Below are 23,115 nucleotides of genomic sequence, written 5' to 3'. Positions count from 1 at the left end.
CATTTTTTCTACTTTATTTTCTCATTTACTTAATTCTCTCTCTCTCTCTCTCTCTCTTATTCTTGTGTTTACCCACTTAATTTATAAGTACCACACAGGGTGAAAATGATCATGATGGTGGTGGTAATAATAATAAATGATGATTGTACCTGTAGTAGTAGCAGCAGTAGTAGTGGTAGCAGTAGTAGTAGTAGTAATGACACCAGCATCAGTAGTAGTAGTAGTAGTAGTAGTAGTGGCACCAACATCAGCAGTAGTAGTAAAAGTAAGTAGTAGTAATGGTAGTAGTAATAGTAATGACACCAGCATCAGCAGTAGTAGTAGTGGCACCAGCGTCGGCAGTAGTAGTAAAAGTAATAGTAGTAGTAGCACCACCAGCAGAAGTAGCAGTTGGATGAGTTAGGAGGAAATAGGAATGGGATGAATTTAACATAAAGTTTGTGATTCTCCTACTTGTTATGTTATGCTTATTTAATCATACCCACCACCTTTCGTGAGAGGGATGAGCACAACATGGAGCAGTGCACCCCTCTCCCACCGCCAGAATTGGGCTTAGCCCCACCTTGGCTCTCTCATTTGTGGAGATCGTTGTACAAAATGCCTCAACTCCCGTCTCCCAAAAGAGAGATTGTGAAATGCAGAAAGGCAGCTTCAACTTGCAGTTCACAAGGGTTATTGTGTCATTGCGGTAGGTTTCTTTGGTTGTTTTTATTTTTGATGCATTTGTACATATGCTTTTTAAAAGCTCGCTTTCACATTTGTCGAGGAGGAACTTTAATAAAATAACGTACGTCTCCCATCTTTCCTGTCACTTCTTATTACTTTTCTTTCCTTTACAGGTGGCGTTACATTGAGTGACAAGCCAAATGGTTTCCTGTAAGCCAAGAAACCATTTCCAACGCTGGGTGGTAACCATATAACCAAACCATACGTGCTCCCAACGTGTCAACAATTGGGTTGGTGGAGGGTTAGGGCCCCTCTTCCCGTAAAACAAATAACTCAGTCAATAGCCAACCCTTACGGGATTATGGCGTCTGGCAATAGATAGGTAGATAGATAGACATTTAAAAATGGCTTCCCGCCACTCTCGAAACTCCTCGAAGGTGCTTGAAGGTACGTAAACAAACTCTATTTTTGCCTAAATAGACTTTTCGGCGTCATGGTTGCATCGTCACATCCAAGCGATCAATATACTCTGAGAAATGAGTCGTATTACATTAGTTCAATTCTACCGTGGTATAATATACTAGTTAGTGGCCAATTTTCGTACTTTATAAATTAGTACATCAAGACTTTTGTAGATCAGAGGACGAATTTTGAGCTGGGCGAATGATTGAATACACAAGAAAAGACTGTGGAAAGAGACCCCAGTGGCAAACCTTACTGACTGGCTGGCTGGAATTTTCAGCATTTTGACAAGAGGGAAAGTGTGTGAGTTAGTGTGTAGTTATACCATTACGTTAATGAGAAAGTGAAATGTAGCTCGTTTAGTGACGACTGACGAGAAACAATGGCACTGGACTGGATTTGAGTAGGAGTACGATTTTTGGCGCAGCGCAGTTACTTTTATTTTTTTTCATTTACCGTTGAGATATGTGGTACTTCTGTTTGCTGTTGAAATAACCAGTTCACCCCAATATTGGAATTATTGTGATATATTGGATAACTTGATATCAGTCAGGGAAGTGTAAATGTCAACTTTGAAAATGACAGTTTCCCTAAGTATCTGGTAATAAACTTGTTTCTTGACATTGTTTAGCTTTGACAGTTTATAATAGTGGTTTATTTAATGTGACCCTTTAAAAACCAGATTCACTTGTAGTTGTTTGAATTGATAGTAGGTTTATAGCAACTTGTATCACAGTGGCCACAGGTTCTGCCTCCAATTGGTGTTGATTTTTAATAATAGCTTATAGTAATGCATCCATCACTGTTTTTTGTAACATGTATTGGTTCAGTTTGGCCAGTGTTTCACCTCTAAATAAATCAGTGTTAGTTTTTTTTGGCAAGACCATAGACTTACATGTATGGTAATTTTAATTTCATTAGTTAAAGCTGCAGGAGAGTCCCTGTGGATACGGGTAGAGTTTGCAGTTGTATTTTTGGTATTTCAGAAGTACACCCAACTAATGTAGTGTGGAATTCATATGTTTTGACATTTAGTTTGTGGAATTTTAATCAATTTTTCTTCTATATACGTCTGTTGCAAATCCACTTTTTCGTACGGTACTAAGTAGATAAGGAGTGGGAGTCGGAGATGTTTAGCTCGTAGCTCCGTCTGTTATCAAATCTATGTCCAGACTACATTAAATTAGGTTAGGTTAGGTTAAGTTCAATAAAATTAGGTTATGTTTTTTGATGCAGTGAAGGACGGAGATAGGAATGGGAGACTTCCCCCCCTCCCCTCCACATCTCATTTTTTATGTACGAAGGAAAGCATTTGTAACATATGCTTATATAAGAAGAAAATGCTTAGAATTGCTGAAATTCATCAGTGAGCATATTAATTTCAGTTTCCATTAGTTGGGTGTATTTCTGAAAGTTTACCTTAATTTCTTCCCAGTAAACAGTAACATGAGGTATCTATCATTGTTATAGATTTAAAATATAACAGAAATGCATACTTTTTAAGACATCAATTCAGCAGTCTCATTAGTTTTACCAGCAGACAATGGCAAATGGCCACCTGTCAAAAGCTTTCAGGTTGATTCGGCTTTAGTCATTCAGTCACCAGTCGTTCATCCTTACTAACCTAGCATAATATAACTTAACCCTACTTAACCATACCTAGTCTAATTTTCCTAACCTAACTACTGGTAACCAGAATGATTAGGGGACGAATGAGTTTTGGGTCTGAATCGACACACTGACCTGAGTAAGACCCCACCGCTAACATCAGTGAACCTGTCTTTGTGCTTTTTAGCAACAGATTTTATTTCTGAAAAATATGGACGGGATGTTATGAATTACCGGTACTGTTTACAGTTATGAAAAATAATCCTGGTCATAAAATTTTCACGTGATAATGTGAGCTTTCTTGCAGTTTGACCCATTAGTAAAACACAGATCATTTTAGTTTTCAAAATTGATCATGTAATTAAAAGGTAAAATTCTGTATAGGCTAAGTGAACCAAGGAATATTGCAATCAAAACCTACTAGCAATTTTGAAAAGCAGAAATCACTAGAACCTTTGAATCCAGTGATGTATTGCGTAGTTTAGTAATTGCCATCTCTAGGTGGTTGAAGAGAGAGTGGTTTCAGAGAGAGGACCTAGAATTCTTGGTAGGTCCATGTTACATGTGCCCTGTCATCTGCGAATTTGAGATGCATACTTGTGGCTGGACAGGTGATACTTCACATTGTGCAGTGGACCAGGGTGAAGGCAGAAGCTGCTGAGAACATAGGTGATGACCGCACAACTATGGTGGAGACTGGCCACTACATGTATCCAAAGCTATGTCCAGGAGCTTCAAGGGGCACAGACATGAGATAGGTTAAGTACCACTGCTTTTGAGAGAGATGGCAAGCATTGAAACTTCACTTTTTCTCAGTAGGCTAATACTTAGTGTGTTTGTGGATTTCAGGTGAGGTGGTGTAATAATGTACTGCTGGGGCTCAACAGTGTCTGGGGAGCTGGGTGTTGGGGCCCCAGAGGTAGAACAAATTACACAACCCACATTTATGACCTTTGCACACTCCTGGAATGTCAGACAGGGTGAGGCATGCTAGTGCTAGTAGTAGTAGTAGTAGTTCTCAATCAAGTATTGCTAACACACCCAAGTAATGTTTTCTAAATTACTTTACAGGGTGGAAAGTAACTAAGGGTTATAAAATTTCATGTAACCAAGATTTGGTATTCAGTTTGTGATATTACCCCAGATCCTTCACACAAACACAAACTAACTGTAGTGTGATACTGTTATTGCAGTGGCATCAGGACTGAGCCACTCATTATTACTAACGGATGACGGCCGCGTGTATTCCTGCGGAAACAATGAGGTCGGACAGCTGGGACACAGGAAGATCACCAGAACACCAGGTTAGTACACTGGGTATCTTTTTTGCTTATTCTTTTTACCCCCAAGCAGTTTTATGCATGTTAGAAGAGTAGCAAGAATGAAATTAAAACTTGTATTCTAATTAGCTTTGATGATCTCATAACACCTCTTCATTAGTGACTTATTCTGTTTAGTTGTTTCATTTCATTTCATGTATAAAGGCTCCATAATGCTTGCTGCGTTAGCCTTGGTCACCTACTGGCAGCCCTCCCTGCTGCCAGATCTCCAACAGCCACTTTATTCATTCCCATGTCTCTGGAGTCACACTATCCTTTGTCCCTATTGTATTAGTTAACTATAGTCAGATACCATAATCCTGTAAAGGGTGGCTGTTTGTCTGTGATTTGCTGTAGTTGTTTTACGGGGAGGGGCGCTAACCCTCCGCCAACCCACTTGTTGATGTGTAGGGAACATGTCAAGGTTGGTTATATGGTTCCTACCCCGTGTTGTAAATGGTTTCATGGCTTACAGGAAACCATTAGTCTTGTCACTCAATGTAAAGCCACATGAAAAGGAAATAGTAATAAAAAGTGACAGGGAAGATGGGAGAAACAGAAGAGGAGAGCAGACAAGGAAAAGAATGATAAAGATGAAAAAAGAAGTAGACAGCACTACATCATATGAGTGGATGGTGGCTGCCATCACCCTATTGCTCATTATTAATGCAAGCTTTGTCAGTACTAAAAAAAAGTATAAATGGCTAGCACACAAGGGAATGTTTAATTTGTAATACGCGGTATAAGTCGCTAAGGAAGCGGTACTACAAAGTTTTGCGTAACGCCGAGAATGTAGTCCGAAAAAAAGCCCAACCACAGCACCTTACATATGACTACAGTACACTATTTTTACTCTAATTTGACCAAAAATTGCCATCTCTCCATCATGAATAATGAGCTGCAATAATAGATTTACACTAGAATATTATATAAGTCATGAAGAAGTGTCATGATAAGAATGTAGAGCCATAGCATTGTCTTTTCCTGCAACTGTCCTGTGTGAAATAAGTTGCAGTAGGATGAGAATCTGGGCTTGGTTAAAGTAAAATTAGTGTACCACCATGTCCACAACCACAACCACAATACAGCAGACTGGAGGGGACTATCATATACTAGCAGAATTTAGGGTGGTGGCGACCATCATCCACTCACTTCATGTAGTGCTGCCTACTTCTTCCTTAGCCTTTATCATTCCTTTTCTGTGCCTGCCCTCCTCTCTTCCTATTTCTCCCATCTTTATGGTCACTTCTTATTGCTTTTCTTTCCTTTACAGGTGGCTTTACATTGAGTGACAAGCCCAATGGTTTCCTGTAAGCCAGGAAACCATTTACAATGCTGGGTGGTAACCATATAACCAAACCATACGTGTTCCCTACGTGTCAACAAGTGGGTTGTTGGAGGGTTAGTGCCCCTCCCCGTAAAACAACTAACTCAAGTCAAATGGCCTCCCCTTACGGGATTATGGCATCTGGCAATAGATAGATAGATAAGGTCATTAAGTGTGACCTTAGGGTTAAGGGACTGAACAGGGAGGCTGCAATGGATCGTGCAGCGTGGAGATCCGCCATTAGGTGACCAAGGCTGACACATGCAAGCATGTTGGAGCCTTTAAAAACGAAACGAACGAAACGAAACGATAGATAGATTGAATTTAGGGATTTCTGCAGCTTGGAGGAGGTAATATGGAAATTGTTGTTTTGACCTAACTGTACAGTTTGTCAAGGTGCAAAAACTAGCTACCAGAAGAAATAATTATTTCTGCTATATACCAAGGTTGACTCTAGCTGATTGATAATACAGTATGAAGTGATGATTATGCCTGTATGGTGGAGTCAGGATTCTGGGGGCCTGAATGGTGAGTGAATGAAGGTGTACTCTGTTTAACTGGACAGATTTGGGTTTAGTTTCTGCCATCAGGCTTTTTTTTTTTTTTTTTTTTTTTTCCCACTCTGGACTTGACCTCAAGCCATCCTTAAGTGAAGAGGCAAGAAACTAACTTCATTAAGCCATTCAGTTTAATGCCATCTATTTATTGTTATTTTTTATGGTGGTCTAATGAGCGGAGGCACTCCAACTGGATGTGGCCCATAAGGATTCAGTTCTAAAGAATGGTTGGAACTTACTGCTCACATATTGCCACTCGGGGAAAAGCAACTGGTGACCACTCTGTATATGTTTTGATTAGATGGCTAGACTGAGAGGCCGTCTTGTCCATGATGAGGCTGCATAGTTATATGGAATTAGCCAGTATTTTTCTTTCTTTTACCAGAGAGCTGGCACAGGACAGAGCAGGATCGAGAAGTGCTATCAGGTGAATTCCATCTGACCCATATTTTATGGAAAAATTGATGTAAAACTGAAAATTATGATGATTATAATGATTGGAGAGATCATTTGTAGTGAAGGGTGTTAAATCCTGGCGCCTTGTCCTCAGATTGTGGTGAGCATGTTATCAGGTTTGAGTTAATGGGAGATGAAGGGATGCTGGCAGTGACCTTGACCTGATCCAACACGCACTTCCTTCCCGAGCCTCTGCCATGCCACACTACCAACCTTATGGCTTATTGTATGTGTAGGAGAGTCAGCATAGCCTGTGTAACACTTTGAAGAAGAAGTATACTGTACATACCAAAAAAAAAAAAAAAAAAAATGTAAATAATTTGTGTCCTGCATTGTGACAAAACAAATGAGACTTAAATTGCCCTGCAAATACAGTAAGTTTTTTTTTTTTTCATATCAGAGTGTGGTACCATAGGAACACTGTTTTTTCATACAACTGGAGCTGTAAATTTTGGTTGTTGTTGTGGCCTAAAGTTCATCTGGATGTGAACCCAGTGGATTGCTGGGAACCAGCCATTTCTGCTGGGTGCTCATAGAGAGTGTTTGTGGAGGCTGTGTTGAAGGGTTTTCTGTGTTGTGGTAGTGAGTTGTATGTGTTGTGGTGTGGGTGCCATATTGCAGTGTGGGTATAGTGGATTGTTCCTGAGTTATACATGTGTTTCAGAACAGTTGCAAGGAAGGGTGGTGACCCTGTCATGGTCTGGTCAGGTGCACTCATGTCTCTGGGAAAGACAATTTCTGTGGGATACATGTCTGATGGGGATTTAGGAAGGATGTTTGGGTGGCTGTGGAGGCTATGTGTTTGTGTAATTGTGGGTGGAGGAGAAGTCGTATTGTTTAGGCATTCTGTGTAGTGTTTGGAAGTGGCTTGACTTTTTTTCTTTGTGGTTCAGTTCCATCAAATGAAAACAGAATATAAAAACTCCATATTCCACTTAATATCCTGGAAATGTTCATATGCACTACTTTATGTTGAGAAATCTCTATTTACTGTACACAGATATTATGAAAATAATAGTATACACCACACAATGAAAGTTAGATTGGTTGTTTTCACCTGATGGAACTGGGCCACTCTCACAGCTTGAATACTAAGCCATAGTTGTGTGAAATTTGATGAGCCTTAGTTCTGAGGTAGGATTGAGTCTCCTTGGTTGCCAGTTAAATCAGTCCTCATGTCTGATTACACATGGCCATCAACTGATTTGAAAAGGGTTAAGCATCCCTATTAAATGAACAAGTGCGCTACAGTATACCAACCCTGTTTTTTAGTAGGAAGTAGGGTTAGAAAAATAGTCACAATCCATGCTAGTTTCTCTCTGTCTGTCTGTCTCTCTCTCTGTCTCTGTCTCTGTCTCTCTCTCTCTCTCTCCCTCTCCCTTTTACGCTTTTACATCACCCAGTCCTTTGGTAGGAAAGGGGGTGTATGGACAATGATGATAATGCTGCTGCCGATGATGATGATAAAAAGTACCAGGAGAAGGTTGGTGATGATGTTAGAATGTTACAAGCCCCATAATAACATTGCTGATTCTCACTTTCAGAACAGGTGGATGCCTTAGAAAGTCACAGTATACAGCAGGTAGCAGCAGGAGATCAACACTCTCTTGCACTAACATCATGGGGCCTGGTAAGTGCATTATACTCAAGCAGATGGTTGATTGTTTTGTTTATAAAATACTCATTACTTTAACTGTAGGATTGTGAATAAGGAGCTGAGAGAAAGGATGGGACTTCATTGTATTAGTGTTGTGAGAAGAAGGGGTAGATTGAGATGCTTTGGGCATGGAAAGAATGGAGGATGACAGCTGGGTGTGGAGGGTGAGAGGTGTAAACATTGAGGATAGAGTTGCAAGAGGCTGACTAAAAAAGACCTGAGACAAGGTAATAATGCATGACTTATGGGATAAGGAACTGAATAGAGAGGTTGGTGAGGATTGATCAGCATGGAGAGCCACCAGTAGGTGATTAAGGTTGATGCATGCAAGTGTGTTGGAGCAGTTATAAACAAATGAACAACATTCATTTTAATGACATGGAGATTTTCATCCTTTTGCATAGCCCAGTGGTAGAGTAAGCCAATACTAAGACTCACCATCCTTCTCCATAGAACTTCTTAATGAGTAACACCACATTAGTGTTCACTTGTTGCAGCTTGTCATTCAGGATGAGATGGCAGTTTTTCAGTTAGTTGATGTGAACAGAGTTTAGATGAAAAAGTATTATCTCTGTATTGAAAACTGAGGTATACTGTAGTAAGAGATTAACACTAGAGTATGGTGCTAGATGTGAATAAATACTATGGAAAGGGTGTGGAGCCATAGTTTTCTTATTCAAACAGGGAGTTATGGGAAATGGGCCACAGGAGGAGATAAATTTCTGCCAAGTTAAAGTGAATGAACTATAGCAGAGTCATATGAGCCTGAGAGTGTTAACCCCATCACTCTGATGATATAATATATTAGTTTTCCGAAGGTAGTAAAAATATGCTAAAATATATATCATTGTGGTGAAGGGGTTAATATAAAATTGACCACGCATTGGTACTTACCATTAACCAACAGATCTACGCATGGGGTGAGAATGGGTCTGGTCAGCTGGGTATCAACTCCAATGAGGGTCACATCTCATCACCACGTCTTGTGAAGAGCCTGGCCAGCAAACAGGTGGTACAGCTGGCTGCTGGATCACATCACACAATGGCACTGGCTGCAGGTATGTGTACCATCTGTATATACTTATACGTGCATATTATACATATAAATGTTGTATATAATCTTACATATACATATGCACACACACACACACTATATATATATATATATATATATATATATATATATATATATATATATATATATATATTTATATATGTGTATATACTGTATATACAGGAAAAGTCCTGCAATGCGAATGGCAGGAGACCAAGGGTCTTTCGGATTATTAAAATTTTATATATATATACTGTATAAATACACACACACACACACACACACACACACACACACACATACATTTAAAAAAATAAAAAATTACTGCCATCTCCTTCTTGTACTTTCAGATGGATCTTTGTATGCATGGGGTCAAAACAGCTGTGGGCAGCTGGGCATTGGGAACAAGAACAGCCCACAAAAGGAGCCGGTGCTGGTGACGGCACTGAGTGGGACGCCTCTGGTGCACCTGACTGCAGGTGGAAGCCACTCCGCTGCCCTCACCCAGGCAGGCTTCCTTGTCACATGGGGCTCTAACAAATATGGACAGCTGGGGTATAAGACCAATGATAGTGAATGTAGGTGAGTTTTATGTGTAGGTGTTGTGTTGTGTTGTTTTGTGTGCATAATTAATTTCAACATGATCTGTGGGAGTGTGTGGCTGAAGTGTCCAGTATCTTTCAACAGTTCATCATTCTTCTTCTTATTTATTTTTTCAGTGATGTGCCAGTGTTAGTCCCGAACTTAGCCACATATTCAAGCCCCATTGTTTACGTTGCATTGGGGGAGAGCCACACCTCTGTTCTGGACAACCATGGCAAGGTGGGCACTGGCATTCGTTATTTATGTGTGAGATTTATTTACTTATGGTATGTAATCATTTCACTGTGCATGCTGTTGATGGTTCTCCCTCTGCAGTGTTGTGTTTGGTCCACCTGTCATTTGAATGTGGTGGTGGTGGTGGTGATGATGGTTATGGTCATGATGATGATGATGATGATTATGTTGCTCAGTCCGATTGGAGCGCCTTAATTACTCACTAAATGTTTATATGGTTACCACCCAGCATAGTAAATGGTTTCGTGGTTTCCTGTACACCAGGAAACCATTTACTATGCTGGGTGGTAACCATAGACCCAAATTATGGCACCTGATGGTTTAGCAAGTAATTATGGCACTCCAGTCAGATTGAGCCGGTACAGGTTTATATCTAAGAGGTAGTTGGGGTTTATTGTTCACGTAATGCCACTCAGAGATGAGTGAGGCTGGTCACTTTCATCTTTAATGTCAGGCCAACTTGCCTAGCCCCAGGCTTCTACGCTCCTCATGGGGCAGCATACTATTGAATGATGGATGGATGGGATTATTATTATTATTATTATTATGGTATTTATTTTTTACTTACCTTCTCACTTGACAGTACCGGTATTTTATCATTCTTATTGCTTTCTGAGCATTTAGGGAATTGACGATGTGTTATTGTCTTTATTTCTTTATTTATTGATTACCTCCGCCAAGGAGGTTATGTTTTTGCTGGTGTTTGTTTGTTTGTTTGTCTGTTTAACAGGATTACTCATGAAGTTTATGAACGGATTTTGTTGAAATTTTTTTTGAGGGTTAGGGTATGACCTAAGGAACAATCCATTAGATTTCAGTGGTGATCATGCTGATTTTGATGCTGACAATAGTGATGTACTTTCCACAGTTATGGACATTTGGCCATGGACGTTACGGTCAGCTGGGACATGGCAACAACGATGACATCAGTGTACCCCGAACCTGTCTCGACCTTGTGGGATCTAAGGTTACGCAGGTCGCATGCGGTCGAGGACACACACTGGTTTACCTGCCAGCCCAGGTAGGTTACCATTTGTCACCACTAGTTATCATACTTATTATCAGTCTCATCATCATCATCATCATCATCATCATTTCTGGCTCTTTGTGCCCTACCTCACCTGTGTTAGGTGAAAAAAAGAAAAAAAGATCTGGAATGTGTTGATGATGATAATTGATTTGATGTTGATGATGATGATGATTGATATGATGATGGCAGTTATATTTATTTCATTTTCTTTGACATTGCAGGGTCAGGTGTATGCATTTGGTCAGGGTCTCTCCGGACAGTTGGGAATCAAGACACCCCACAATCGAAACCTTCCACAGGTGGTGGTTGGCCCCTGGGTGTCCCCTGGGGGAAGGTCACTGCTTCAGGATGCGGAGGAGGACACACAGAAAGTATATGTTAACAGGGTAAGTGGAGAGAGAGAGAGAGAAGAGGGGGAGATAAAGTGATACTGCACTGGGAAAGCAGCCAAACTTAATATTATGGCAAGCGTGGTTCCATGGGCTTGAACAGTATGTACGTTATTTTGTGGCTCATTTCACTGGCCATTCCATGCTGTTTAATAGATGGCATTGCTTTTGTGCATTTCGTTAATTTTCTGGACTGTCTCTTATGGAGGAATTAGGGTTGGGATGATGATGATGATGATGACGATGACGATGACGAGTATGGGGATAGTGATACGGATGGCAGTGGTGATGGAATAGTGATAGTGGTTATGAGAATGATGGTGATGGTGGTGGCATTGATGATGATGATTAAGGATGTTGGTGGTTGGATAATGCTAGTGGTGGTGGTGGTGGCAGTGATGGTAATAACAGATAGTGAATATAATGGTGATGAAAGTTGTTCTTACTCAACCCTATTCATGCACAGCCCAGAGACATGTTGAACACAAGTAAGCAACTGCCCTTATGGGATCATTCCGTAGGTTCCTTACACCATTGATGATTTGTCTGTGCCCTGGTGTGATATGTGCTGTGCAGTGTACCATAATGTAGGTTATGATGTGAGGGCATATTTAACAAGAGGGGTACATGTCATATGTGACTTCATGCGACCTAAATGTAAACTGGTAAGTGAGGACTGGATGATATCCTGACCTATGCCAAGCTAGATGAACTCAATGAAAGTGATAATATTTTTTCTCTAGATATATGCAGGTGGTGATGTGAGCATGGCTCGGGTGACAACAGAACCCAACACAGCCCCCGACTTCTGCAAAACCCGACCCCTTCAGCAGCCTCTGTGCCTCCAGGAAGATAAGATCAACAGGATGGTCAGCATTGGAGAGGAGGACATGATTGACGATGAGCTCTTCACGTAAGTTTGCTTATTTATTTACTTTTTAAGGTTTCGCTTCACTTCATTTAATTTTCCTTTTTTTATCTTTTTTTTCCTTTCCTTCCTTTTCATTTCTTTCCGTTCCTTTTCTTTTCCTATTTAAAGGACTTTGATTGGAGCAAGTAGCACTTTACCACTAGATGCCGTTAATGACATCAACCAGTTTTCCACGAGTGGGAGCAAATGCTTGACTTCTTGGTCAGTAACATACGCTCAAATCCTCTAGACCATGGAGACAGTGCTCATCATATCCTATACCATATCATCCACACTTACAGTCATGAACAAAAGTTTGCAAACAATCCTGTGCCAGCATTGTGTCCTGCCTTCCATATTTCTCTTTCCTCCTCAGACAACAGAGAGCATCCTTCTTCCCATACTCTTGTTGTGTGCTTCATGTTGCCAGCTTTTGATTATGGCTGTACTGAGAGATAGTGTTGTTCGTGCCATCATTTCCCATTTTGTCCACAGGTACATAGAGACAGTGTTTGGGTCACTGGCATGCTGGAATAATTCGTTCCTGCGGCCAGACGCTGAAAAACAATCACACGGCCTAGACTACAGGCTGGCTGAGGAGTGCATGGCCAAGTTGGGTCGGATACCAAGACAGGCCATCAAAGAGCTGGTAAGATATCGGATATTGGATCATAGTGTAGCCACAGATTGAGAGATATTATCCATTGGGTATATATAGTGTATGACTAGGGTTTGGCACCCCTTTAAACATTATTGTCATTGCATTGATCTGTCTGATAGGTAGTTGTGAAATGCAGGTACATAAAAAGTGTACCTGTGAAGTGGACCCAAGATTCCAGGGGGTTTAATGGTGAGTGGATGAGTGAGTGGCCCATTTAATATGACAGATTTGGGTTGTTATCATTCTGTCATTTTGGATGTTGATGATGATATCACATGCCAACAGATCCACTCTAGTGTGCTGAGTATTGTGAAGCAGCTGCGCACACCCATGCTGAGCACAGAGTCACTGCGGTGCTTCATCCTGCTGCCACTGCTGCAGGACTTCCTTGACCCCACCAACATGAGGGACCTGCAGCTGTTGTATGCTGAGGCAGTCCTGGGGCTGGAGAAGAATAAATCAGAAGTATTTAGTGAGTTTATACAGTTGCTTGTTTGATATTTAGTTTTGTGTTTTCTTGTTCTTTGTTTCTGGATGGTGCTGGAGAGGGATGCCTTCATGTAGCAACACTGGTATGAGTGGATAGTTGAGCTGCCCAGTTATACAGTTGTCCCTCAGTTCCCCCTCTGTCTCTCAAAAGGAAGATGGTAGGCTGTGGAAGAAGGGTTACTTGGCCCACATCCACCAGGTTCATGTCTAGATGAGCCCAGGGTTTCAGCTACTACGACTACCACCACACTAGTACTTGTTTTTGGATCCACCAGGGGAGTGGATGAGAGTACTCCACGTGGACTTCACCACCCGGCTGCTGACCATCTACAAGTCTGTGGTGGTGCAGATCCTCAACACCACCAGCCGATCATCGTCTGAAGTGAGTTGTGATGATGCTGTAGTGTAGTGTGTTTTCACAACCCCTAGATTGACTGATGATGTTGAATAGAATATGATAAAGTTTTCACAACTCCTTAGATTGATTGTGATGATGATGGTGATGATTGACCATCTCTCACTGGACCCTACCTCACCCCATCCTTTTGTGGGAAAAGAGACCTAGAGGAGACGATGTTAATGATGATGATATTGAATAGGTGTTAAAATTTTGCTCTTCCCTAGATTGACCGTCGTGTCCTGCTTTCATCGCTGAAGCTGCTGAGTCTGCTTCATGAAGAGAACTTTAAGGAGGGATCCCATGTGGCCAGAATTGCATACGAGCAGTTCTACATCCCAGAGATTGCCGAGAAGATCGATATCCGCACCGACTACCTCAACTGGATGAGCAGCAGAGTTAGACCTATGTTTAGGACAGATGTTAGTATTTTGTGTGCTTGTGTGTGTGTGGTAGTGTAATAGTGAGCTTCATTGGCTAAGCCAAGGAGAGTCCCTTGCATCTCAAGTTTTTCTTTTTTTATACGTTTATTTATTTATTTATTTTTGCTTGGTAATATAAAAATAGTAATAGTAATAATAATAATAGTATTATAGTAACAATAATAATGAGATAAAGATAATAATAATCTCTTTTGCTTCTCAAAAATGCTAGTTCTTGTAGAATTAGTACTCAAAACATGTCTGCACCTATACAGATACGAGAATTGTGACCTTATTCACATCCAATACAAATTTCATCTGCAGAAGTGGCTGCGGCTAAGCCGTTTACTCATTACAACACCTCTCAAGATTACAGCTTGAAAATAGAAAAGTGTGAGCTGCCCCTTTTAAAGGTTCACCAGAAATCAGGTGCCTCATGGATAACAACAGTCAGTTATATAACCTAGGGGCCTCATAGGAAAAAAACAATCAGAGAAAGATGACTGATAACAGCTCTTGGCTCAGTAGTTACCAACAACTGTTGGGAAGTAATCAGCAGGTCCTGGCTTTTAATTTAGCTTCAGGCCATAGAAACCATCAACTCTTCTATGATCAACCTCAGTATGGGAATTCTTTTAAGAAGGAATATAGTGTCGTTTATATTTATTTATTATTGTTATTATTATTGATTCTAACGGATACATTTATGTGAAGTTACAGAATGTGATGAAAGTTTTTTGGCATATCAGATATAGCCGGGATTCCGTGGGCTTGAATGATGAGTGAATGGAAGCGTGACCCAGTGGATTGGGCAAACTTGGGCTGTCTGGATGTTTTTACTCCTCTCCCTGCCCTAGGGTGGGAAAGGAGGTCCAGATGATGATGATGATGATGATGATGATGATGATGATGATGATTATTATTATTATGGTATGGTCGTGTGGAAAGAATGGATAACAGTAGAGTGGTGAAAAAGGTATACCTGAGCGAATTTGAAGGAGGGAGGAAGTGAGGTAGGCCAAGGAGAAGGTGGAGAGATATGGTGGATGAGTGTTTGAGGAAGAGAGGTTTGGAAGTCGGTGAGTGCTAGGGAACTGACAAGAGATCGAGCTGGCTGGATGAATGTTGTGAGGAGAAGAAGTGCATGATCAGAGATTTTGGCACCCCTTGTGAGCATGGCAGCATCCGGATTGACTGAATCGGATATGTTTGTGTGAAGCTGCAGAGTGTGGAGAATGTTTTTGGCGTATCCGGTAGAACCAGGATTCTGGGGGCTTGAATGATGAGTGAATGGAAGCGTGGCCTATATGGATTGGGCAAGTTCGTGCTGTCTGGACATTGCTACTCCTTACCCCGCCCTTGGGTGGGAAAGGAGGTCTGGATGATGATGATAATGATTATTATTTTTTTAGTGGTTGGTGGGGGCACTCACCATCCACTCACTCAGTGTAGTGCTGCTCTCGAGTGCCTGCACTTTCCTCTCTTCCTTCCTTCTTTCCACCCGCTCTCTTCTTTCTTTCTTTCTTTCATTCTTTCCTCTTCCTTCTGCCTATGGGTGACTACACTGAGTGACAAGCCAAATAGTTTCTTGTACACCAGGAAACCATTTACTGTGCTGGATAGTAACCATATAACCAAATTATGGCACCTGGTGGTTTAGTGGGCAATTAAAGCGCTCCAGTTGGATTGCGCCAGTACAGGTTTTTATCCAAGGGATGGTTGGGGTTTATTGCTCACGTAATGCTACTCTGGGATGAGTGAGGGTGGTCACTCTCATCTTAAATGTCAGGACCAACTTGCCTAGCCCTTGGCTCCTACACTGCTCATGAGACAACACTGGATTAGATGAAGAATGAATGAATGAATTATTGTTATTTTTAAGGAATGGTTGTACTGAACCTACTAGTTTATGGAATAGGTGACAAGGTTTAATTTAGCTGCATAGTTTTTGTTTCTAGCTGGCTGTATGTTCATTCAGTACTTTGATAATTTAGTAGTATTGTATGAAGCTTCTTTGCTTTTGTATAAGTTAATGTATTCCTGATACATGAATAATTTATAGATAGGTGGTTTCCTTAAATCTTATGACAGAAGGTCACTTATGCAAGCAGCAGGTTATCCCTGGATCTCTGGAACCGCCTTAGTCTGTACTACCCTGTACCTGTGACTGCCACTTTGTTAAACAAAATGTGTCCAGACATCATGAAATGAATTGATTGTGAATTTTTGTTTTTGTTTTTCTTGGAAAGAACTTCGTAGGATTTTAGCCTTCAGTTCATTTTTTGTTGCATTAAAAAAAAAAAAAAAAAAAAAAAAAAAAAGCATCCATGTATCCTTTATTAGACTTGTTTGTGTTGTCAGAACCCCATCTCCATGTGTGAGTACCCATTCCTGTTTGACGCCCAGGCCAAGACATTACTGCTGCGATGCGATGCTTCCAGACAGGTACGCCAACAAATATTATATTGTATTTAACATCTTGGTTTATATACATTTCACACCAGTGACAGCTTGAATACTAAGTTGAAGTTGCATGAAGTTTCATGGGAATTAGTTATGAGGTGTAAACAATTCATTGGTTGCAGTCTGACCACACTTGGTCATCAGCTAAGCTGAGAGAAGTTACGGACCTTCATGAAGTTAAACATGTTACAACTACTATAAGTATACCAAATGTATATTAAGCATTCGGTGGGTTGATGATGATGTATGCTGTTGATGGTTATGATCATGATGGTGAAAGTGAAGGTGGTGGTGATGGTAATGGTGGTAACGGTCTTTTTGATGATGACGATAATGGTGGTGGTGGTGGTGGTGATGAGAATGATTGTGCTGATGTTAATAGAGAGTGATATTAAAAACAAGGATACTGACAATTGATCCATGTATTCCTGCTGCCAATACAGATGCAGGGTGCCATCCAGGAAGCAGTAATCAACAGCAACCCTCTGCTGTGGCTGTTTGACCCAGCACAGGTGCAGTTCCTCAACATCAACATTCACCGAGACAACATTGTTGACGACACTATCAAGCAGTTAATGCATCATGGTGTTACTGATTACAAGAGGCCTCTCAAGGTACACTTATATAATTTATCTCTCTGCTAATCTAACCAGTCTATATCAATCTGTGTCTGTCTCATCTGTCTGTCTGTTTATATCTGTCTAATTCATGCTGGAAAGGGATGTCTTCATGAGATGGCGCTGATATAACTGGGTAGTAGACCTGTCCTTTTATACAAATATGTTGTGTCCCTTACCTCTCTCTATTCCTGGAAAAGAGGATGGTGGGGTGTAGGAGAGGACCAGCATCAACCTGCAATCCACTGGGTTCACGTTCAGATGAACCTGGAACTACTGCTAATACAATTTGAATCTTTCTGTAAGACTACCTGTCAGAGGCACCCATTGGCAGTATAAAGCAGGAATATGTTGAAATATATCACATTATCAGTACAGTTAATAGCAAGGGAATTTATTAGGTACCCTACTGTCATTTTTGTTTCACATTATCAATACAGGTAATAACAAGGGAATGTATCAGATACAGTAATTTTTTTCTTTACATAATTGGTGTTTAAAGCAGAAAAGGAAATTAAAAAGGTGTTTTATAAAGAGGGCTCAATGGGTTTATGTATTTATTCATTTTTAATCATCCAACATAAGATGTAGGCTAGATGTAGGGTAAGCATCTAAAATATCTCATGTATGTAGGTGCACTTCATTGGTGAGGAGGCAGAGGATGCAGGTGGTGTGCGTAAGGAGTTTTTCCTACTGCTGCTGCGTGAGATCCTGAACCCCGACTATGGCATGTTCCAGCAGTACTCTGAGACCAACACTATCTGGTTTAAAGAGGGAACACTGGAGGCTGCTGCCGCATACTCCCTTATTGGTAAGTTGATTGACAGTTTTACCGGCACCACCACTTCTTCCAACAATATTCTAACACCAATACCATCTGGTTGAAAGAGTGCCATTTTACATCCTGTTACAAACAGTCTTCATGATGGTAGTGGTGATAATGAAAGGACAAAAGTACGGATGATAATAATGTTAATAATGGTGATGGCTAAGTTGATCGGGACAGTGGGTTTATCCCTCTATGTACCGTATCTATCACCAGATGCCGTAATCCCATTTGGGGTGACTACAAATGAATCATCTCCGTGTCACTCTCTCCTCTGTCATCAAGTTGCCCACTCTCCAACTCCAGCTCACACTTCCTTCCTCTTGTATCTCCATCCCTCCATTTCATTCTTGGGTATAATTCTGCCTACACAGTACATGTTGTGATAATGCCTCTGACCATCTATCCTACAGGTATTGTCTGTGGACTGGCCATCTACAACTTCACCATCATCAACCTACCCTTCCCTCTCGCCCTCTACAAGAAGCTTCTCGGACAGTCGGTTGGCCTTGATGATTTGGCTGATTTTGACCCTCATCTTGTCAGGTACCATATTGAATAGCGTGTTTATTCTGATGCTGGAGAGAGAGAGAGGCCTTCATGCACAGGCATTGATATAGCCAGTCAGGTGTGCAGCTCAGTTATATACAGATGTCCCTCAGCTCCTTCCCTCTCCCCTGGGATAGTGGACTGCCTGAGATGGGTAACTTCAGCCTGCAGTCCACCAGGCTCACATTTCAATTGAACCTGGGGCTAAAACTACTATATAGTTCTAGTGTATTTGTTCTAACCTGACAGAAATGGCCAACCACTCTCAGCACAGGTGATAGCATGGTACTGTCAGATTTTATGATTAATCTTGACCAGTAACCACCACCACCATCATCATCATCATCATCATCATCATCATCAGGACCTCCATTCCCACCCTAGGGCAGGGTGAAGAGTAACAACATCCAGACAGCCCAAGTTTGCCCACTCAAGTGGGCCACGCTTCCATTCACTCACCATTCGAGCTCCCGGAATCCTGGCTCTCTCTGATACGCCAAAAACTTTGACCACATTCTTTAGTTTCACATAAACGTATCCGATAGAGTCAATCCGAACCCTGTCACATTAAAAGGGGTGCCAAATCCCTGATCATTCACTTCTCAGAACATTCATCCAGCCAGTTCGATTGTCAGTCCCTTAGCCTCACCGACATCCATACCTCTCTTCCTCAAACACTCATCCACCATATTCTTCCACCTTCTCCTTGGCTTACCTTGCCTTCTTCTTCATTCAGATTTGTTCAGTACCCAAGGAGACTATTTTCTGTCTTTTCTACGGTATAATAAAAGGTGATTGAATTTCATGTAACCACAGATTAGTTTCTCCTTCTGTCAGATTTTTCTTGCTCTTTGGACTTTCCCTCACCTCATCGTCAGTTGTAAAAAGAGGCCTGGATGATGATGATGATGATGATGAAGAGGAGGAGGAAAAGGAAGAGAAAGAGGAGGAGGAGGGTGGAGAGGGGGAGAAGAAGTATAGGCTAAAATCTTCTAACCAAACCACACGTATTATGTCAGGAACCTGCACGAGCTCTTAGAATACGAGGGTAATGATGTTGAGGAAGTGTTCTGCCTTAACTTCACCGTGACACAACACTTCTATGACGTCACCAAGAGCATCCCACTCAAGGAGGGTGGAGAGGATATACCTGTCACTGCACAGAATAAGTAAGTCTCCCACCTATGGCACTATATGTTGTTTTCTTTTGCCTTTTTTGGTCATGAGTTGTGCTTGATAGAGATCCTTAATTTTTTTTCAGCTTGGTAAAGATAGCAAAATGTAGTCAAATTGGAGGGTCAGTTTGACTAGCCACTAAGAATACTTTTTCTTATAACTATTTTCAAATTATTATAGTGCTAACAATAATATTATTATTTATTTATTTATTTTTTTATTTTCTCATCCAAGACAGGAGTATGTAGACCTGCTGGTAGACTACAAACTAAACGAGAGCATAAAGAGCCAGTACCGAGCGTTCCATGACGGGTTCTACCGTGTGTGTGGCGGGGATGTCCTCAAGTTATTCCAGCCAATGGAGTTGATGGCGCTGGTCACAGGCAATGAGAATTATAACTGGGCAGAGCTGGAGGAGAACACAGAGTACAAGGTGGGCATTACCATATACTCTCCTAGGCAGTTTCTTCCTCACTCAGATCCTTTCTCATCTCTCTCCATTTGTCTGTTTGGTAAAGCTTCTATTAAAATTGGCACTGAGACTTGTAACGGAGCAGAGTTGTAGGAGAACACGGAGGACGAGGTGCGGCTGCGATATCCTCTCCAATACAGTAGTTCTTTCACATTAATGTGGTTCAGGCTTTCATCCTTTTGTAGCATATTTTTTATGGCACAGTGGCACCTACACTTTTGCATTCAGAATCTCATGTTTCTCACTTGAAAAGTTGGGGATGATTGCTGATGATGGATAGTTATTTTGATAAGATGAGGATTGCTGAGAATAATTAAGAGGGTGGTGTTGATTTTGATCATTTGAGATAGATAGTTCTTAAAGGATCCATCTGTCTGTCTGTTCATTTGAGATAGATAGTTCATAAAGGATCCATCTGTCTGTCTGTCTATCTTCCTCCCTCTGTCTGTCAGTAGCAGACAGAGTGGCAACAAATCATTCACCTCAGTGTCCATATCACACCATCTAGCTTAAATACCTGTCCACCCCATCCCTTCATCTCATCCTCTGTCTCCTCCTTCCACTTAATGTGCATTCTCCTAGTCAGTCTCTCTCCTTTCACAAAATACCTTTTACTGTGGCAGGGTTCATACCACCGAGAGCACGCCACAATAAAGATGTTCTGGGAGGTGTTTCATGACCTGTCCACCGACCAGAAGAAGCAGTTTCTCAAATTCCTGACGGGCACTGACCGCGTACCCATCCTGGGCATGAAGGTAGGGATGATGATGATAATGATGATGATTTAAACCTAATTTCATGGCCTAAACTTAACTGTAGTAAATTCTTTGCCATACACTCCCTGTGTAGCATTATCACAGCCTGAACCCTCTCAAGTCCTTGAAGAAAAAATCCTGATGGGGCAGATGACTCATATCTTTCCCCAAATAGAATATTATACTGTTGTCTTGGCAATTTGGTCTTTCTATACCTTAATCTGAAACCAAACTTTCTTTACCCTCCATTCCATGGAGGTAAAAATCCAGTCAGTGGCTGATGACTGGTATCTTTTCCTAATTGATGTACGTTTTCTGAAATCGTCACCTAAATGACTCGTATCTTTTCCTAAGTCATTTCGTAACTACAGTGTTATAACTTAATCTCAGACCAAAATTTCTGTCCACTCCCCCAGTCGATGAAGATGATAATACAATCAACAGCAGATGTCTCATACCTGCCTGTAGCCCACACATGCGTTGGCCAGCTGGACCTTCCAGCATACAGCACCAAGGAGAAGCTGAAGTACAAGTTGCTGCAGGCCATCCAACAGAGTGAAGGATTTGGCCTTGTTTAGTGGGAAGTTTATTTGTCTCCCTCACAGTCCATACCTGGTATTTTCTTCCCCATCCCTTCCTGTTCCTCAGTCTCCCTCCCTGTCTGTTTCTTTGTCTCCATTCTTCTTTACTAGTTGCTGTAGGTCATCAAAAAGAGTGAAGGATTTGGTCTTGTCTGGTTTGAAATCTGTTTGTCTCCATCACAGTCTTCTCTCATGTCTGAATCCTTATCAGTCACTCTCCTTTTTCTTGTTTCTGTCTTTTACTCAATCTCTTTGTATATCTCTATTCTTTCCTTTCTTCTTTCCATATTCTCCTTTTCTCTTTCCCTCACTGTGTCTGTTTCTGTCTGTCTGTTTCTCTTTTTCCTTTTCCTTGGCTGTATTTTCCACAGTCTCCTCTCTCAGTTTTTCTTTTCCCATTTTCTTTCCTTTCTCCCTCTCCTTTCTTTTCCTCAGTGTCTTTGTTCCTCCTTATCTCTGTCTCCTTGCTACACACACATGTTGTCCATCTGGAGCTGCCTGCCTACAACACCCAGAAGCTCAGGTACACATTACTGCAGGGCATCCAACACAGTGAAGGATTTGATCTCATCTACTGTAGTGTGTATTCTCTATTTGCATTGCTGTTTGTGTCCTCCTCCTCCTTCTCCCCCTCTCTTTCCCTCTCCCCCTCCCTCCCCTTCTCCCTTATCCTTCCTCTCCTTTACTCAGCAACTGCCATAATCCATTGTAAAGAATAGAGTTATTTGTAGAAAAAATAGTCTTATACATTGGGGAGAATTTTAGAGCAGAGACAATTATTTATACTGTCCTTGCCATAAGGTTCCTACTTGCTTTGTATTTTCTAGATTGCTTGAAATACTAGAGAATGATCAGATTGTTTAACATTAACTCCCTCCAGTCCTATGAAGTGCATTTTATTTAATTATTGCTATAGCCATATGATTTTGTTCAGTTAAGGGAAGACTTTAAGCAGGAAAGTTAAACTGTAGCCTTTGAAAAGACGTCTGCTCTTCAAAATACAGTGTTTGGTACATAGCAGGATTAAATAAGCAGTGTATGGTTGTGGCCACAAATATTGATACGTTTCATTTCAGTAAATAATGAGACAGTGGCCATTGACTTTCAAAACTCAGTAAGCAGTGACTTTCGTAACTCACTATGGGAACTGAAACCAAACAAATTTTAACATTTGCAAGATTTCTGTGAGTGTTCAGCTTAAAAGCAGAGTGATTTTCTTGTCTGTAACTGTACTCAAGCTGAACAGGTTGATAAAGGAAAATGAAGGTGAGAGACAGATGATGTGCTGAGAGAAGTTGTGATATACTGGCAGACGTCCCTGGCATCCAAAGAGGAATGGATGTAAGTACGATCACTCAGGCCCTTTTAGTTTTACCATCATTTGAGGTATCTGATTTAAGTCACTTTTTATGTTATACAGTATAGTTGTTCTCCT

At 41.1% G+C, this 23,115-nt stretch overlaps 1 protein-coding gene across 1 annotated transcript; it reads left to right on the top strand.

Moving 5' to 3' along the window:
- Positions 1-3,601: 3,601 nt before the first annotated feature.
- Herc4 (HECT and RLD domain containing E3 ubiquitin ligase 4) lies at positions 3,602-21,684 on the top strand. Its single transcript, XM_080279187.1, has 21 exons — positions 3,602-3,716; positions 3,930-4,040; positions 7,940-8,025; positions 8,960-9,110; positions 9,457-9,688; positions 9,826-9,928; positions 10,812-10,964; positions 11,195-11,359; positions 12,106-12,275; positions 12,768-12,921; positions 13,219-13,405; positions 13,698-13,804; positions 14,047-14,241; positions 16,603-16,686; positions 17,148-17,318; positions 17,955-18,132; positions 18,561-18,693; positions 19,716-19,865; positions 20,107-20,305; positions 20,968-21,099; positions 21,516-21,684. The coding sequence occupies exons 1-21, from the start codon at positions 3,602-3,604 to the stop codon at positions 21,675-21,677; spliced, it is 3,138 nt and encodes a 1,045-aa protein (XP_080135313.1). The 3' UTR covers positions 21,678-21,684.
- The last annotated feature ends 1,431 nt before the right edge of the window (positions 21,685-23,115 follow it).

This window comes from Coenobita brevimanus, chromosome 77 (genome assembly GCF_032717465.1).
Source record: "Coenobita brevimanus isolate Jiangsu-jjx chromosome 77, ASM3271746v2, whole genome shotgun sequence".
In the NCBI taxonomy this organism is placed as follows: domain Eukaryota; kingdom Metazoa; phylum Arthropoda; class Malacostraca; order Decapoda; family Coenobitidae; genus Coenobita; species Coenobita brevimanus.
The sequence above is the reverse complement of the archived record's forward strand: the minus strand, read 5'-3'. Positions and strand labels throughout refer to the sequence as shown.

What these genes read in the sequence shown, in the direction of transcription:
- Herc4 (XM_080279187.1), top strand. Translation starts at nt 3,602, where the DNA reads ATGTACTGCTGGGGCTCAACAGTGTCTGGGGAGCTGGGTGTTGGGGCC. An exon ending in ATTGACGATGAGCTCTTCAC is followed by an intron (nt 12,276 to 12,767) that starts GTAAGTTTGCTT and finishes TTTTGTCCACAG; the next exon opens with GTACATAGAGACAGTGTTTG. An exon ending in GATGCGATGCTTCCAGACAG is followed by an intron (nt 16,687 to 17,147) that starts GTACGCCAACAA and finishes CTGCCAATACAG; the next exon opens with ATGCAGGGTGCCATCCAGGA.